This window comes from Pyrus communis, chromosome 6 (assembly GCF_041283825.1).
Source record: "Pyrus communis isolate YQ-2024b chromosome 6, ASM4128382v1, whole genome shotgun sequence".
NCBI classification, from domain to species: domain Eukaryota; kingdom Viridiplantae; phylum Streptophyta; class Magnoliopsida; order Rosales; family Rosaceae; genus Pyrus; species Pyrus communis.
The window spans coordinates 6656740-6676463 of NC_142570.1; the positions used below are offsets into that span (position 1 = coordinate 6656740).

The 19724-nt window shown below is 33.9% G+C and overlaps 1 protein-coding gene and 1 non-coding gene across 2 annotated transcripts; one reads left to right on the top strand and one right to left on the bottom strand.

Moving 5' to 3' along the window:
- Positions 1 to 9874: 9874 nt before the first annotated feature.
- On the top strand, positions 9875 to 9956 carry TRNAS-AGA (transfer RNA serine (anticodon AGA)). The gene has a single exon. It is a non-coding gene; the product is annotated as a tRNA-Ser (tRNA).
- A 270-nt stretch (positions 9957 to 10226) lies between these two features.
- On the bottom strand, positions 10227 to 12758 carry LOC137711707 (floricaula/leafy homolog). The gene is made up of 3 exons (XM_068450968.2): positions 12299 to 12758; positions 11475 to 11872; positions 10227 to 10694 (listed from the first exon to the last, which is right to left on the bottom strand). Exons 1-3 carry the CDS (start codon positions 12753 to 12755, stop codon positions 10329 to 10331), a joined length of 1221 nt encoding a protein of 406 aa, XP_068307069.2. The 5' UTR covers positions 12756 to 12758; the 3' UTR covers positions 10227 to 10328.
- Between the last annotated feature and the right edge of the window lie 6966 nt (positions 12759 to 19724).

Below are 19724 nucleotides of genomic sequence, written 5' to 3' on the forward strand. Positions count from 1 at the left end.
ATGACAAGTTTACCCATGATGATACCTTTTGGATTTTATTTAACAAAAATTAGAGAGAGACTTTTTTTATCTACTTGGACAAGAGAGAAACCTTGCTCTTTAGGTCCTTTAACTTTTTTTTTTTTTTTTAAATCACTTTAGTGTTGAAACCCTATCTCCTTATTCACTAAAATACTGGACCACATGTATAAGCTGAAGGATTTTTGTTTAGTAATATTAAGTGAGTCGATGCACTACAAATATTGCTATTGATGTGTTGTAGGAGCAAAATACATACTAAATCAAATCAGCACACGAGAGTAATGACATTTATTTACTTTTGGCGATGAAAATAATTGACAACTTTAATGAACAACGAAGGTATATGATTGAGAATATGTCACGTGATGGTGACGTGCGTTAGATATTCTAGTATCGTAAGTAGGTCAAACATGATATATTATTAGTTCAATAAAAAATAAGCATTGTTTTTAGTAGGTAACGAAAGCCATTAAGGATGATATTCGTAGATTCCGAATTCTTTCATTTAACAAAACACGACAAATATGCAGTTATTGCCAATGATTAGAGTTTCTTACGAACTCTAGCTGAACTAATTGAATACGTGTCTGCTATGGTATGTCGTTATCTCTTGAAAAACGACAAGTTGGCAGTTATTTCCAATGATTATGGTTGTTTACGAACTTTGGTCGAACTAACATAATACTTTTCCATTACAAGATACATCATTATCTTCAAAATATGACAAGTTTGCAGTTATTGTTAATGTTAGAGTTGCTTACGAACGCTAATCGAATTAACTAAACACCATTGTGTTACGATATATGTCATTATCTCCCAAAATCTGACAAGTTAGCAGTTATTGCCAATTATTTGCTGCTGCCAACGAACTCTAGTCGAACTAATTGAATACATGTCTACTATGATATGTAGTTATCTCCTGAAAAACGGAAAGTTGGCAGTTATTACCAATGATTAGGGTTGTTTACAAACTTTGGTCGAACTAACCTAATACTTTTCCATTACAGTATATATCATTATCTTCCAAATACGACAAGTTTGCAATTATGGCTAACGATTACAGTTGCTTATGAACGCTAATCAAATTAACTAAACACCATTGTGTTACGATATGTCATTATCTCCCAAAATCCGACAAGTAGCAATTATTGCCAATTATTTGCGACAGCCAACGAACTCTAGTCAAACTAATTGAATACAAGTCTACTATGGTATATGTCGTTATCTCCCAAAAAAAAAACGACAGTTGGCAGTTATTGGACCAATGATTAGGGTTGTTTATGAACTTTGGTCGAACTAACGGAATATCTATCCATTACGACATATATCATTATCTTCCAAAAACAACAAGTTTGCAGTGACAAGTTTGCAGTTATTGCCAATTATTAGGGTTGCTTGCGAACGCTAATCGAATGAACAAAACACCCTTATGTTAAGGTATATGTCATTATCTCCCAAAAACTGACAAGTTAGCAGTTGTTGCCAGTTATTAGTGGCTGCCAGCGAACTATAGTCGAACTAATTGAATTACATGTTTTTATCATATATGTGATTATCTCCCAAAACACGATAAAATTGTAAATATGGTTAATGATTAGTGATTGCTTACAAACACTTGTCGAAACTGAACACTTGTTTGTTATGGCATATATCATCATCTCCCAAAGAACGACAAGTTGTAGTTATCGTTAATGATTAGTGGTTGTTTACGAACTCTTGCTGAATTAACTGAATGCTTTTTTTTTTTTTTTTTTATAGTATATGACGTTATCTTCCAATCCGAAACATATATTTGCTATCTAAGTTCATATTACGTGGAGACAAATCATGGTCTTTTCAGTTAAAAAATAATAAAGTATGAAAAAACACACGATGAGTTTTGCAATACACAATACAATACCTTTACATGATCAGATTCAAAATTGGGTGACTTTGGATGCAATCCCTATTTATCAACGTTCTTTGATTGAATCTTGTTGGTTCTCAATTTTTTGATTGAAGTCCTTGAAATTAATGCAATAATGCATTTCTATGTATGTTATTATAATTTTAAATTAAAATTTGATATTTGTAGTTATTTATATTAATGAGATTATAAATAAATTCATAATTTGTTGAAAATATTAAAAGAAATTATACTTTAAATAAAATCCATGATTTGTCATTACTTATATTAATGACATTTTACATACAAATTGGTAATTTTTATACGATGCATTTTACATACAAAAAGTTGATACATTTTATACAAAAAAAAAAAAAAAAAAAAAAAAAAAAGGTGATACGTTTTATATAATGGGTACATTTCATATATAAAAAAATGGGTACATTTTACATATAACAAAGTAGTACCTTTTTAAAGACAAATGAGTACACTATTAATAAATTATGGGTACAAATAAAAGGTCAAAAAAATATGAGTACAAATAAAAGTTTGAAAAATATGGACACAAAAAAGAAATTAATATATGGGTACAAACTAAAATTGAATACAAAATTGGCACAATTTAAAAAAAAAAAAAAAAGGTAGCAAATTAAAATGGGTACAAACTAAAAATAAAATTATATGATACAAAATTTAGCCATAAATATAAATATATCAAATGTTACGTTCTAACACTAAATGAATAATTTAGAAGTAAAATTTAATTATCTTGATATGTAAAATATTTTATTATTGAAATAATTAATGATGTTTATTAAACCTAAGGGACCTTGATTAAATTTTGAAAAGGAATAAGGTTTCAATCAATAGAGTTGAAAAAAACAAAGGATGAAAACCTAATTTCTCCTTTAAAATTTAAATCTTTAAAGTAAAAGAAAGGGAATTAGTTTTGAAATGGCACAGTAGTTAGGAGGTCTACACATGGGCATTCTTGGAAATCAAATGTGAATATTATTTTTCATTGTCTGCCAGTAAATTACTTTTTTTTTTCTTTTTAATTTTATTTTGGAGAACTTAATGCCGTACCAAAAAGGTCTAGATTTTTATATCCAAAAAGTGGCACTTTAAGATATCAAAATCCATGGATATATGAAAGCAATTAATGGTGTTCAGCTGGTATATGACCGATATTTTACCCTTTTCAAATTACCAAAAAATATATATTTTACCAATTTTCAATTACCAAAAAGATATTTTACCATTTTTACTTGATAGAAAACAGAGAAACTTTGATTTTATTTTTTTATTTTTTTATTTTTAAAAAAGATGTTTTATTCAAATACCAATATAGAATACAAATGATAGTGTAAAAAGCTATCCAAAATTAAAACTTGACTATCAAAAATAAAAACTGCATCGTAAAACAATAAGATTAACAGATAGACATTGTACTCTAAAGATGTGAGTCTCGGTAAAAAAGCTTATTTCTTTTATTCTTTTTATTTTCATTTCTGATTTATCTTTTGACCAAATTTTAATTCCTAAAACTTTTTTTTCCAACTTAGTATTGATGTTTAGTTTTATTATTTCTCTCATCTCGTAAGTTTTATAAGTACGTGAATTACAAGTTCTATACCAAACTATTATAGCAAGCACATTGTGTATCTTACGCAACACCTTATTTTTTAGTTTATATCGTTGGAAAATATTTTGTGGTATTAAAAAATGAAATTTAGTTTTTTCTTATTCGGGTTCATTGGAATGCTTATCTAGAAAATACTTTCGCATTCATAACGGATATATTTTGTCATGCACGGCTCCCACTACACTAGCTAATCTAATTTGTTTCCTAATGCATAGTCAAAGTCAAACGACACTTGTTTCTATTTTTCTGTTGCAAATAAATGCAAACACGAAGGATCCATGACAATAAACGCAAGAATGATTTATTTTTAAATAAAAAAATTAATGAAAAATGTTTGAAAATCTTGAGTTTTAACGATAAGGACAAAATAAAGGGTAAAATGAATAGTATCATGATTGATTTTTTAATGTAAAAATATGATTTTTCGTTAAAATGAATAATACCGTGAATTTTTCGTTAAAATTCCATTTTTAAATTGGATTGGTGTTTTCTTTTTAAACATCTCATGTCACGCCTGGCTCTCACCCCACCATTTAATTTAATTTGTTTCTTAGTGCATGGGCCAATGCCATGTGTCTTCATTTTTCTGTTTGAAAATTTTATGTGCAAACTCTTTGTAATTTTTCTTTGCAACTTTGTACTGTGTTAGTGGTGTTTCTGTTTAGTTGTAATTTCGACATCTTTGGTTTAACTTACATGAACGACAAGTTTTATACAAAATTATTATAGATGATTCATTGTGTGCTACAAACTCTCACTTTTTAGTGTAAATTTTTTGTAATGTTGAAAAAAATATAGTTTCTCATGATGCAATTCCTTTTTCTATTGTAAAATTGCAAATTGAGGTACGCGTGGCAATAGACACAAGAATAATTTATTTTCACATTTAGGTGGTATTTCTTTTTATACATCCGATCAGTGGCGGAGCCCAAAATTCATGTTAGGAGGGGCACACTTTAAATTGAAATTGGCATATAATACATATAGAAACATAGCCTCGTTCTTTTGGTCTCCTTGTGACCAAGGATACATGGTCAACTACTCATGAATTTCATATTAAGGATGCAGAATAAAACATTAAAATCATATCTATTTATTGCACATTCTTATTAAATTCAAATGTGAGTGATCATACGTTCATTTGTAAAAACATTAAGGCATAAGAGAATTTTGAAAGGTTTTATTCCCAGAAAAACTTTTTCTCTTCTTAATTTCATAGATGATATAGAGGGAAATAAGAAACTAACAAAAATAATAGTTTGCAAGCAAAGGAAAAAATTGCATATAGGCAAAAAACAGAGAATATGATCAACTAATATTCTTATCAAATTGTTAAGTGAAAATTATAGGCTTTGTATTTGTTGGATTGAAAACAAATTCAAGTTACTAGTGATATTATAAAATTGATCAATGGTAGACAGATAGTAGAGATTGCAAGAAAAAATAATCAGGGTAGGCCTCAACCTACTGTGATCTTAAGATGGCTCCGCCATTGCATCCGATGTCACGCATGGCTCTTACCTCACCATTTAATTTAATTTTGTTTCTTAATGCATGGACATATGACATATGTCTTCATTTTTTGTTTGAAATCCATGTGCCTTTCTTTTTAGGGTTTTTATCACAAATAGTCCCTGAAATTGAAAATCAATCAATGTAGTCCCTGAAAATAAATGTTGCAAATCAATATAGTTCTCCCATCACAATTATGTTAAAAATTCGTTAAGTGCTAATATGGCACATAAATGGGCCCCACAAGAACTATAGTTCCTTTATCTCAAATGGTCCCTGAAATTGACTCACACCATCAAGATGGTCCTTGAAATTGACACGCACCATCAAGATGGTCCCTAAAATTAAAAATCGACGAATGTAGTCCAAAAAATAGGTGTTGCAAATCAATATGGTCCTTCTACTACAATTCTGTAAAAAAAACTTGTTATGTACTGATGTGGGTTTAGTAATTAATTAAAAAGTTGTCTAAATACCTTTTTGCACAAGAATTTTTTTTTCTTCTTATAGTAGGACCTACTCCGAAGAGAAATCCCTTCCATAAATTCTCAAAGGCACAAGGCTTAACCAAAGCCTAAGAAGGGGTTTAGAAATAGTTTTTAACCAACAACAGATGCTCTTCGGTTATAATCTCATTATCTCAAGGCAGGCCTTGTCGTTCTTTGAGTCACTAGACCACCAGAGAAACGCGAAACAAGCTCTCAAAGATTAAGATTGTGAGGATGTTGATCGTGTAAATGTTAACGGTGATGCCCTAGAAGTCGTCAATTAGCTCATCAATTAGCCAAGTCGTCACCAAAGGTGAACTCAATCCAGGTTCAATTCGGTGAAGGGTGTTGAGATGTGTAAAGATAGGTGTATTGAGACAGTGGCGAAGCCATGATTTGCCGAGGGAGGGACAAAATTCAAAAGAGTGCAAGATTCAATCGAAACAGTTGCTTTCACTTTGGAGAGTACAAAGTTTTGAGTCAATATTCATAGCAAAAAATAGTCTTTCCACCAAAGCAGTTGTAAGTAATAATTTGCAAGCCAATGTAAGAAGCTTAAATTGGCTAGGATTAGATCCTAAAAAATGTTAGGTGCTAGTCAAGCGGCAGACTGGAACCTAAGTGAGATCTTTGGCAGGAGCCTATATGGTTTTAAATTATCATAAAATAAGCATTAAACAATATTTACAATGTTTTTAAAAAGTAATACAATATTTATAACTAACGTGAGAGTTTAAGATAAATACGGTAAATATGATAGGAGTCTTAAAATATAAAAAAAAATACATATAAGAAAAAAAAAGAAGAGATAAATGGGTTAATAAACCACAAAAAAGTATAATACTTGGTACTGATTGTTCAGTGCCTAACATTTACTGACCTCCTAAAAGACTAATAAAATGAAGACACATGTCCATTTTCAAGTCCCTAACCACACAACCAAACATCCGGTATTCTGCAAATCAAACATTCTTCTTCTCCTTCATCGAACACTGAATCCCCTCTCATTTCCGGCGATGTGCCCGCAACCCCTCTCTTCCCGATGACCCAATCCCTATTTTCTGCGACCCACCAGTCCCTTTTTTTCTACAGAGACTGCGATCATCGTCCTCCGTTATGGACGACGACAATGATTGAGACATGTCATCATCAATTCGGACAATCCCTCTCACCATTGGATCTCAACTTGGTGATGTTTGTGGTGACAAGCAAGATCCTGAAGCCACACTCTCTGCAAATCCAACCAAACTATCACCTTTCCTCTACAAATTCGACCAAGACAGTGAACTGGCCAAAATCAATTTTTACAGGTGCCATAAATTCCGACGAGAGCGAGGGGCTGAACCAACGCTCCTAGGCGTGTTTTCCGGTGAAGGGAGTGGTGGCTGCCACTCCTCGCCCTTACGTAGCTTCGCCACTATATTGAGATTTTTTTTGTTAGAGAATAGACAACAAAAAAGGCAGAGGAGTGTGGACTACATATGAGGGCAAAAAGGAAACAGAAATTGGAGGAAAGTTTTTGGGTGATTCATAGAAATAACACATGACAACTATATGAAGGCAAAAAGGAATAAAAATTGGATGGATGAAAAATTGAATGAAAGTTTTCGGGTGATCCATTTGTAATTTTTTTAATTTAATTAGACTTGTGTAATCCATTTATGTGTCACATTAGCACATAACAAAAATTTTGACAGAATTGTTCAGGTGATCCATTTGTAATTTTTTAAATTTAATTAGACTTGTGTAATCCATTTATGTGTCACATTAGCACATAACAAAAATTTTGACAGAATTGTGGTGAAAAAGCTACATTGATTTGGAACACTTACTTGCAAAACTACATTGATCGATTTTCAATTTCAAAGATTATTTTGATGTCATAGGTCAAATTCAGAGACCATTTTAATGTCGCAGGTCAATTTCAATGACAATTTGTGAGAAAAATGGACTTATGCGACCCACTTATGTACTACATCAGCACTTAACGGAATTTTTAACAGAATTGTGATGGAATGACCACATTGATTTGCGACACCTATTTTCAAGGACTACATTGATTGATTTTCAATTTCAATGACCATCTTGATGTTGATGGTCAATTTTAAGGACCATTTGTGATAAAAACCCTTCTTTTTATGTTTTTATTCTCGTTGATTTCTAACTTGTTTTTTCACTACACTTTTTCTTTGTAAACTCTTTTTATTTTTTTTTTCTTTGCAACGTGGTACATCATTAGTAGTGTTTTGAATTTAGTTGTAATTGGGAAGTCTTCAGTTCGACTCACATGGACAACAAGTTTTATACAAAATTATTATGCCTAACTAATTGTGTGTTAACTAACCCCCACTTCTTAGTGCCACCTAGTACTACGGTCTAGTGGTATTCATCTTCATTTGTAAGTGAGAGGTTGAAATTGGTTCTAGGTAAAATATCTTGTATATTAAATTATAATCCGCTAAATTGACTAGTCAAGCCCGCTAGTCAACTAAGATAGATTTGTTAGTCAATAAATCGAAGATTCAATTACCAATTTCTAATCCCACAAACTATCCTAGTCAGCGAGACAACAAGGCTGCAGTTTGTTGCAAGTTATTAATGTGTCAAGTGGGCATACTATTTAAATGTTCAATAGATATATGTATCATGTATGTGTATGTGAGATGTGTGACACAATAACAATAACTTGAACATAAGATATTTTTGGCTAGAAAAACTCACCTATGAGTTAGAAAATCGGGGACTCTCCACTAGTGTAAACAAAGGTTCATACAAAGATCACACAAGCTCAATTCTTAGAACCCTATCTATTGAGCAACTTTACCTTTGTGCAACTTTGCCTTACACAAGATGAACTCATTTGGTCTTCACGAAGTGGCAATTTCTCCTGAGCTCATCACCTTGTGGCACCAAGATCAACACGATCAATGATGTGATATGATTTTATGATATGCACATGAAATTTGGATTTAATTGACCAGTCAGATTCTCCAGTCAAACAGTTGAAGGAAGAATCTAACTTGAATCTAAAAGCTTAGTCTAAAACCAAATTTAAAGCTTAAAATCAGACCAATGTTCATATGTACTTGATCACAGGTGACTCTTCTGAATAATTTATCAGAACTAACATGTATTCAGATCAAATAAATTTTGGTAACAAAGATTTATGATTTGAGAATACGTCACATGCATAACAGTGACGTTTGTTAGATACTTTAGTAACGTAAGTAAGTCAAATGTGTTGTATATTTAATAAAGCTGGGGACTATTTTTAATAGCTAGCGGAGACAACTAAGGATGATATTGATCGATCCCAGTTCTTTCATTTAACAAACAACGATCAGCTTACTGTTATTTCAATGATTGGTGTTGCTTAAGAACACTGGTTGAACTAATAGAATATATTTGTGTAAACTATACATGTCGTTGCCTCCCAAAAACTAACAAGTGCGCAATTATCGCTAATGATTAATGTTGCTTATGGACTTGAGCGGAACTAATTGAATACATGTCAGTTCTAATAAACTTTGGTGGAACGCCATCTTCATCTGTTAATAATCGCTGTCAACTCTTCTGAATTTCGACCGCAGCTGAGGCGCCGCCATCTCAAATGATCTCCGGTTGCTAACCATGGTTTGGCACGAATCTCCTCGCCACTCTAAAATGAATTGCTTTAACACGCTTTTGAATTTAAGCAACGAGTTTCGGTTTTGGTTCCCACATTTAGTGTCATTTTTAATTGGGAGTTTTAACGAAAAACTCACGATACTGTTTATTTTAACGAAAAACTACATTTTTACACTAAAAAGTTAATCCTGGTACTATTCACTTTATCCTTTATTTTATTCTTATCATTAAAACTCAAAGTTTTCAAGCTCTTTTTATTAATTTTTATTTTATTTTATTTTATTTTTATTTTTATTAAACAATGTCCTCTGTTACAATTGGACCGCACAACGCCAGGTACTATTTCATGGGCTTCATTAATTGAATCCAACGATAGATCAGCTAAAACTTGAATGGATTTTGCAGTCCAACCTCAGCCTTGAAGAGTTAGCCTATCCTAATACTGGCTCTACTAAGTGAACGTTGCCGATGACAGGGTAGAGTCTCCCAAGATTCATGCATACGATTTGATGATCGGTTTATTAATTCTAAAGTCAATCAACGGTTCACGGCCGATTTTGGTAATTATAAAGTAGTGTTGTATTATAGGTCTCTAGTATGATCTTTATACATGTGTAAATGTTTCTTTCTCATTCCCAAAATCATTTTTCCAATCAATTTAATATAACAATTAATGGTCCTTCGCTTTCAAAGAAGGTGGACGTGCCGGAGTGGTTATCGGGCATGACTAGAAATCATGTGGGCTCTGCCCGCGCAGGTTCGAATCCTGCCGTCCACGTTTTTTTATCTCTCAACTAGAGAAAAAATAAGTGATTCATAGTCATTATTTTATTTTTAATTGGTGGTTATAGAAATTTTTAGTGTGACGTTTTACGTCAGTTACTAATTAACGTGTTTGTAGTCATTATTTTATTTGATTCGTGATTATAAGAAATTTTAGTGTGATAATTCACGTGTTATAATATTAGTAAATTGACAATAGTTAAAATAGCAAGCTTTTTAATTAGTAAATCATAGTTAGATCCTAACATCTTCATTCAGTCTGCCCTAGCCTTAATAGTACATATATAAGTCCCTCCTTGGTTTGCCCAAAATCTCTCGCCCTCTGCAGAAGCGTTTTGTAAGTTATACAGCGGAACACAAACTTTGATCAATAGGGCAGGTGCTCGCCCCCGCCACCGGAGGCAGAGCTAGAGGCGGTGGCATTGTGGCGCTCAGCGTGACAAAGCTGACGGAGCTTCGTGGGAACGTACCAGATGGAGAGAGGGGGATGAGAATTGAAAATGGCATCGATGTCCCAGCCTTGGCCTGCTGCAATGACCACAAGAGGCTTGTAACACGACTGCCGCCATGCCCCAACATTTTCGCCCCTCTCCTTGAACGCTCTCCTCAGCACATTCGACGCCTCCACGTCCAGGCAATGCAGGGCGTAGCAGTGCACATAGTGCCGCATCTTCGGCTTGTTGATGTAGCTTGCGCCTGACTTTTTGGCGTATCTAAACACCTGGTTTGTCACCTGCGTTTGTAGTAAAAAAGTGTGAAATTAAATTAGTCGAACTAAATAGTTGAATCAAATTACTTTTGGACTACAAACTTACCTACTTTCATTCATGTATTTTCGATTGCATCAAATTTGACTCATGATGTAAGAAAGTAGTTCCAATTCAAAGAATATTCATCAACAATGTAAATTTCTTATACGAGGATAAATTTAACAGATTTCATACAAGAAATTCACGGAAGTTGACAGATATTCTTAAATTGACAAAATTTTCAGACCGCATGTATTAAATTCGACGTAATTGAAAATACATAAACGAAAGTGAAACTTTGCCAAATCTAAATTGATTGAAAATGTGTTGTTCATAACCGGAAAGAAGTGTTTTTAGTAGTGTTTTTCACACACATCTTTTTATCTCTGACACATTCTTATTAATTTTGGTCAATTGATCTTTTTCAATTCATTCGATATGACGGCCATGAATTGAGAATGATGTATGAGAGGTAAAAATGAGTGTGTAGATAACACTTAGGGTTCAACTACCTAAGTTTCTAGTGCATACCATAACAACAAGGTGCATCAATGAGGTGAATACAGTGAAAAAAACCCCATAATTGTTTTTCTTAGACAACCACCAAGTCTTTGTGGTAATTTTATATATGAGTATAATGGTCTTTTTCTTTATTGATGAACGTCCAGAAATCAAACGTGGGTGTACAGAGAACCACTCAAGATGAGTTTACTGTATTTACCACAGTAAAAATCCGCGTATGAAATCATGGGCAAACTCCGTACCTTGGTTGGACATTTTTCACCGCGCTCCTTGGCAATGTTCTGGACCTGGATCAAGAAATCACGGCACTGCTCGTAGAGATGGAAGAGGTAATCAAGACCGTTCTTTTTGGCACGTGCCACCTCCCCAGGCTCCGTCACGATGAACGGGTGCTCCCTTTGTCTCTCGCCTAGCAACCCCCCTCCTCCACCGTTCCCCTGCCCATTCATGTCGTCCTTGTCGTCTACACCCTCGTTATGATCATTATTATGACCCCCTCCAGCACTACAGTTCCTATATTGCCCCTTCTTCATCCTCCGCTGCTTCTTCCGCCTCTCCCCCGCCGTCACAACCTCCCACGCCATCCCTACTCCGCTCCCCACCGTCTCCTTCCCTTGTTGCACTGGCTCCTCCGACAGTCCTACACATCCCATGCACCGCGTATCATATATCCCAATCTAATATAACAACTACGTTATGTTCTAGTATCAAAGACTATGATAATTGACATATTATGTTACAATCATATAAAACATATGCTTTTAGTTTTATCACGCAATCTCGAACATAATATGATCTGGCATACTATGTTACAAAATAATAAACATTTTTGATTTGTTATTTCTTATTACACCAAAGGCCAAAAGACCTATTTTTCTTCTTTGATTCACTAAATCCTAATTTTTTTTTATCATCTATTTGAACATGTTATATTGTCACACTATTAATTTGCATGTAAAATAATGTTATTTCAAAGTGTGTAATCAAACCCTACCTATATGCCTATATAGTACGGTTAATCTAAGACACAATGGTAAATAATATTCATGTATATAGCGTATGGTACCTTCTTGGGAGAGAGCATCTAGGGCATTGGTGGTGGTATCACCAGAGACAGGGTTGCGCCGCCGAGAGTCCTCCTCCTCAAGGCGGCAGCGCTCGGCTCTGACGGCAGCTTTGATACCATACCTCTCCCCAACAATCAACTCCCAGCGGAATATCTGAGAGAGGCTGCTCATCATGTCATCAAGCTCATCATCCTTCATGTCCAAGAGGGTGTTCACAGTAAATCCAAGCTCCGCTATCTTCGCCGCCGTGTAGTATCTGACCCCATAAGCCTGGAACAAGTCTTCAAGCCCTCCCAGTCCAAGCTCTCTTGGCGCCCGCAAAGTATAACCAACCGCCCCCGCAGCAGCTGCCGCTGCTGTCGGCACGGCTGCTTCGAGCTGAACCCGGTTCGTCGGCACAACCATCCCACGTAAGTCCCACTTGAACAAGTTCGCAGAGAAGGCATCTGGATCCATATTTTCCACCACTCCACACAGCACAGTGTGAACAGAGACTATTTTCTGTGGGAGATTGTAGTGTTCTGTTCCTATAAAAGCTTTTCTTATACTTCCGAAACTACCCTTTTGTTTTGTACGAGAGTTTCCTGAGGAACTGACAAACTGGAGTTCGTATACTTGTATTCAAACTTGACACTTCCAAACCCAACCAAATTTTAACAACCAAAACGAAGGTGTCGTTTAACTTGTTAGGGTCCATCGAATTGGTCCCACTACCCAATGAACTTCTTTAACTTGTTATGTTTGTTAGGTCTAGCCAATGAAGATCTATGCATGGCTCTGATAGATTTGAGTTGACCTTAAGGTTGGATTTGGTTTGTTCTCCGATTCTTATTTATCTTTGAACTCGTACAGCATCCAAGGAGTCATTTTTGCTAGAGAAACTTTAGTAGCTGAGTTACATGGTCGGACATGTAGGGCAAGTTATTAAAAAGTTAATATAGTTTCTAATTTCTATGATGTCATCATTAGATTCAAATATAAACTCTATCGACTAAGGCCGAATGTAGGAGAGTCTGTGAGAGAAAATAAGCCAAAAAAAGTCCGACTTCTCTTATTGAAGTTTCTCTTTATTTTTACAAATAACACTCTGATGCATACGCATAAATTACTGACAAAAAACAAGAGTAACTTTTATTTGCAGACATATCAAACCCTCTTCTACACGTAGGGCAGAACACCATAGAACTTCGTTGACATTAACATAACCTCGATTTTGCTAAGATAGGTTTCCCGTGTTAGTATGGCTGAGCATAAAAGTTAAGGGACTTTTTTTATGTACTTAGCGATAGTCTATAACCACTGTTTTTTAATAATTAGATCCTTGGTTAAGAAACAAACGACCAAGGTCTAGATAATAAAATGACTGATATATCCTATACACCGAAAATAATATGATTTAAAAAATAATGATAATTTACCTATGGTATGGTTCAATGTCCAATTATGAAACTCCTGAAGGGAAAAAAAAAAAAAAAAAAGATGAATCGATATCGAATCAATCATAACAGCTACCTACATTCCATAAAATTGTGCACCACAAACGCAAGCTAATAAAAAGACATGTGATCCTATAGAAAGACATTACGATATATACCTTGTGGGAAAAAAAAAATTATTTGCTAAGAAGGAAATAAATATATAAAATTCCTACCAATTATCAGAAAAAGAATTTCAAAAAACTGGTTAACAGACGACATTTCCATTGAGATCCTAATTCCTTTTCATTATTTATGTTGTATATCTCTTTCAATGAATGACTAAAAAGTAATCGAACAATTCAATTATAATATTTGTTACTTTGTATATAAGCAAAACATTCAAAATTATACTGACTACTCATTCAATAATGAATTGACAAAAGTCTGTACAAGCGATGGAGCATGTGGTTTAATTCGACATAAAGAGAACAACATTACCAGAGCTTGACATGCCGTGAATCAATCCTTTTATGAAGGGAAAGACAAATCTCCTCAAAGTGCTAAGTAGAAGTAACTTGTCCCAACTTCCTTTGTCGCTTGCTTCTTGTTGTCTAGCTACTTGTCTCCTTTGGTCTCCTACTCATGACAACCGATATCTAAATGTCCAAAATCTGGGACATTATTCAAACACACAAACAGTTTTTTTTTTTTTTTTTCTTTTTTGCAAAACTTGGTAATAAAAAATCTTGACAGTTCAGATTAAGATTGACTGTGGGGAATTATTCATAAAAAAATAATAATAATAAATAAATAAATAAACAACCCTAATTTTGGTATAATGGAATGTTTAAGATTAAGATTGGTGTTTGCGTAATAAATGGTAATTTGATTTTCCACCATCATATCAACATCAGACTCATCATGATCGATCACACTCAATCAGTCGGTCTAGGGCAACGTGACAGACACAACCCCCATATCTCTGTAGAGATTCTTGAATCTTTCATTGCTCCAACAGGTCAAACATGCATGGAGGGCATAAATGTACTTTCACCTACGCGTACACAAAGTCATGGAAAAGGATATTGTGCAGTTATTTTCGTTAGGTACTATTTATATTTAATTTTAAATTTTAAAATTTAAAATAATTTCTGACCACACGATGTACGATAAACAATTCCGATCACAAAATCCCTGGAATTCCTAAGAAAGGGATTCGGCGAGGATCCTTTTCCCAATGTCATCACTGTGTTTACTGTTCCCTTTGCAAAAATAAAATTAAAAAACTGGTAGGGCAACTGGGCTAGTACAAGAGTTGGGCAGGTGTTTCAGTGCCGGTCTTGAGATTTTTGATGCTCGGGGCAATACCAGAAAAAGTGCCCTAGTATAACTCCACGTAAGAAACAAAATTCAATTGTTTTAGTGTTCGTATTTGTGTATGCCAATGTAACTTTTCTTTGATAAAATGATGGCGGGATGTGAGGGATTATGCTAAGCAACAAGATGGGTTAGCCATAATTTGGTATCTAACTTGTCATTTAAAAGACTCAAACCTAAGATCTCCTATTTATAAATGAAGAAAAATAGATTTCACATCTAAGCTATAACATTACACGTTAGTTTGTAATTGGATAACGGTGCACAAATATTTCACAAGAAAAAGTATGACAGGTGTTTTTGTATAAAACTTATGGTTATGGGGATAATTTTCTAATTTATTGTCCATTGGGGCCTCATAAGAATTGTCATATTTTTCTATCTCTAATTTTTATACATAATGTTATCAACAATGAATGAACCAAAAAAATTATTGAAAAACCAAATACCACATATATGTTCTTTAAAATTATAACTCATTTTTTCTTGGATAAGAAAGAAAAGTAACCCTAAACCTTAACATTATATTGAAACATAACATCATTGCTAAAAAGAAAAAGGCCCTCAGTTTGATCTGAACCTGGGTGGCTATTATTATTATTATTTGCCAAATGGTGGTAATTAATTGAAAATGAATTTGTAAAAACCACTTTTGTCAAAGGCACATATAGAAATATAGCTACTTATTTAAACCAAAGATGAAATAATTCATAAAAAAAAAGGTAGTTTTGAGATTCGAACTCGTGTTCCTTTCCATTGCAAGAAATCAGCGAAACACTGCTGCAAATAACAAATTATGACAAATAATCCAGTTTTATTTTTATATGCTTACTGGACATAACATTATAATAATAGAAATTAAATTTTTTTGTGCCCTTGATTTTTTAGGGCCCTGTGCGATCGCCCTGGCTGCTCTGGTCTAGGGCCGGCCCTGGGGTGTTTCAGAACTGAAAAGGCTGTTTTGATACTTTCAATGCCCACATCAAAGGGGGTGACGATCAGCTGTATCTCCACCTATATACTCCCTTCCTATCCCGACATGTGGCCCTGACGAATATGATGTTGTAACCGCTCTCGGACTTGTGTTGCGGGGGGAAAAGGTGGTAGGGTTCGGATCCAGATGCCACTCGTTGTGGGGCTTAGGGACACTGTCAGCTGGGCTCACTACTGGTGAATTGATGAATGATGAAGTGTGATGTGATGGAGGATAGAAATAATTTATTTTAAATAGAGCTAATTTCATTAAAAAGAAGATTACAACAAGGCTAGGAAAGTCCACAGACAATCCAAATCAACCCAAACATAAAGAAATACAAGGCTAGTCCTAATAATGGAGTCAATAATAGCCGTAAAGGAAAGAAACCCTAGATTTAAACAAAGGGACTAGCCACCTCCGCTTAAACAGTCACACCATCATTGTGAAACCGACACCGTCGGGAAGAAGAACCAACGAACTATTTTGACCAATAGAAAATGGGGGTGGCGAACCACCTGCGCTCTGAGTGCTCTCATAATCCTACCAATTAGTGTAAATTGCACTTTAAAAGCCACCCAAATGTAAAGCATGTCTCCATATGTAATCTAAGGAGGAAACTCTCAATGAGCCAAGTAGCAGATGCCGATGGGCAGTGATTCGCGACAAGGAACAACAATTAGGCCGAAGAAATCATGAACTTGAGCTGAGACAAGAACTGCCATAAACTAAGACAAAGCTCAGAGAAGTTGAGACATAGCTCAAGGCAAGGTGAGACAATGCTCATAAGCAAACTTACCAAATCACAGGGTCAAAATGGAAAGCAAGGAAATTAAAGAAGGAAGGAACTGTAGAAAATTAAAGAAGGAAAGAGGGAAGGAAGTTAAAGAAAGAAGGAGCTGTAGAAAAATTAAGGCTAAGGGGTTGCCACCTACCCCAACCAAAATGAGAGGCCGACAGCTAAGGCTAGGGTTTGTGAGAGAAAATCCTTCAGTGAGGGAGAGAGAAGATGAGGGGTCACATTAAAAATTAAAATTTTGAAATTTACGATCAGCATTAGAAACTCTAAAGATGTCAAAGATTTACGATCGACATTAAAATCTCTAAAGATGCAAATTTTAGATTGTAGGATTAAGTACCTAAAATCCCTTGACCTTTTAGTGTCATGCACGGTTCTAAAAATACTCGCCTAGCACCACCTAGCGCTAGACGGCTTACCACTGCCCCGATTAGTGTCTAAGCGTTTGAAAATTAAGAAATGACACCTATACTTGTTGAGGTGCCTGCCTAGACCACCTAGGCACCCATCTAGCCCACCCAAACCCGCCTAGGCACCCACCCAGACCCGCCTAGATCGCGACTCACTTAGACAGAAAATAGTTAACTTTCATTTTGCATTTTTTTTTTCAATAAATAGTAAGAAACTTATTGCATACTTAAATGAACACGCACTATATCCTTGTTCCCCTTGTTTTCATTATATTTCAATATTTCATAATATATATGGCATTCTATTTTGTAGTTTATGATGAAAGTATATATATATATTTCAAGTATAAGCAGACACTTATTTACACGAAATATAATAAATTTACTTAAATCCGTTTAGTCTGCCTTGGCACTAGGCTTTAGCTCACCGTCTGACTAGCGCTTAGCGTTTTTTAGAACTTTCATGTCAAATTGTTCTCAACCTTTTTAGTCATTTCAGACAAGTATTAACCTATTGAAAATGTCACATCCGTTAAGTCTCAATTAATTTTTTGTCCAATTAACTAGGGCTTCTTTTGTCTCTAATTAACATCAATAGAAGGTCATAGAAGCATGACTCCACCAAGTAACAGTTACCATCACCCCCTTCATGCCATCACCTCCAAACCAACGCACAACCACAAAATCCATCCAACAACTAAAGCCGCCAACATTGAGAAGGTCACCGAGATTGCTGAAACAATATGAACTGCCATGATGCTACCACCACCATATTTTCATTGCCCACAAAAAAGAACTGGAAGCTTTATTAGCAAAAAATCTGTGAATGAGGAAATCACATGAGCAGAAACAAGCTGCTTAAAACTCTATATGAATTCTTAACCCTCTTCTTTGTTAGGAGATCAGCCGAAAAATCAACTGAGACATAACGAATGTGACATTTTCAATAGTTTGGGTACTTGTTTGAAATTTTTGAAAATGTTGATACCAATTTGGAATGACACTAAAAGGTCAGGAGATTTTAGGTACTTAATCCTAAATTTTAAATATAAAATTTAAATTTTATAGTTTATGTCTCACTTTGACATTTTTATGGTTTTTCTTTTTACTCCAATGTATTAAATTAAATTATTATTTTATGATATTAATTATTATAAAAATCATTTAAAATAAAAATAAAAAAATAATCAAATACATTTAATAATCAATTAAAAATATTAAAAACTACTGTCAAAATAAGGTGAAAGCTATACCAATTAAAGTCACGTTACATCAAAATTGACTTATCAATTTAAAGTACTATTGCTATTTTTACTGGTAGTACGGAGTTAAATATTAAAAATTATTATTAATATTTTAAAATTTTCATTTTTACAAAGGAATTTTTCTTTCTAATTAGATAAATTTTATAATGCTGATTGAGATTTTGAGATTGTGAATGGAAATTTTCAAAATATTTTGACACCTTATTTAAAGATGTTATTATTGAGTTTACCTTTTTTAAGAATAGTAACAGTAAATATTTGGTCAACGAAGGGTATTTGTACTGGAATAACTAATGTAAGGTTGACACGTAGTGTACGGCAGTTGTGGACACTTCCCAAAACAGAGCAGTGGCTCAGGCAGTTATTAGCAGTACTTTTCCTTTTACCTCACCTCACCCTTTTTGATTTTATTTGTCTTTTTTTTTTCCTCTCAGTTTTTTATTTCACACGTGATTTTAAAGATCCAAATGCACTACTTACTAGATATGATTATATCTTTGTTCACGTGCAAATTTCAAGCGTTATATAATTTGAAAATGGTGCGAGTCCAAGATCGGATGTTTACATAATTATCTTTACATTAAACTCTACTTGTAAATCTAATTTGTTATAATACAGTCGAGTAGTATGATTCTTAATTTATAAGTGAGAGATTTAAATTCAATTGTCATCAAAGAAGCACATTATGAATTTTAACTTATTTCATATCGTATGCATTCAAAAATCTAAAATGCGATGCATGTAGCCACTTTGAAATTTTTGGGAAATTGATTACATGTCAACTTAAATTTGCCCACTTATTCTCAAATTTTTGTACCAATTTATTTGAATAATAATTGTTTATGACTTTATCTTTTATCCTAACTTTGGGTTCACACCCTTGTAACAGATATGGAATAAACACGCCAACTTTGGGAATTGTTAAGTTAGAGATTTAACAAGCTCGTTTTCTCTTGATGCTTTCTTCTTTGATTTATTTAATTCAAAAGCTAAAAAAGCAAAGAGGAGTGAACAAGTAGAGAAGGGGAAATGCACAAAATTCCACTTCGGTCCTAATAATTTCATTTGTGGTGATTTATTGATTTAGTCTATGTAGTTTACTAATTGTTGTAATTCAAATTCAATGACTTAATAAGGTTGTGTACGAAATATGTAGTTTACTAATTTTTGTAATTCAAAGTCA

Coding starts and splice junctions, on each gene's coding strand:
- LOC137711707 (XM_068450968.2), bottom strand. CDS start 12,755: ATGGATCCAGATGCCTTCTCTGCGAACTTGTTCAAGTGGGACTTACGT. Junction 11,873..12,298: donor AGATGCTCTCTCCCAAGAAG/GTACCATACGCT, acceptor TGGGATGTGTAG/GACTGTCGGAGGAGCCAGTG. Junction 10,695..11,474: donor GTGAAAAATGTCCAACCAAG/GTACGGAGTTTG, acceptor CTACAAACGCAG/GTGACAAACCAGGTGTTTAG.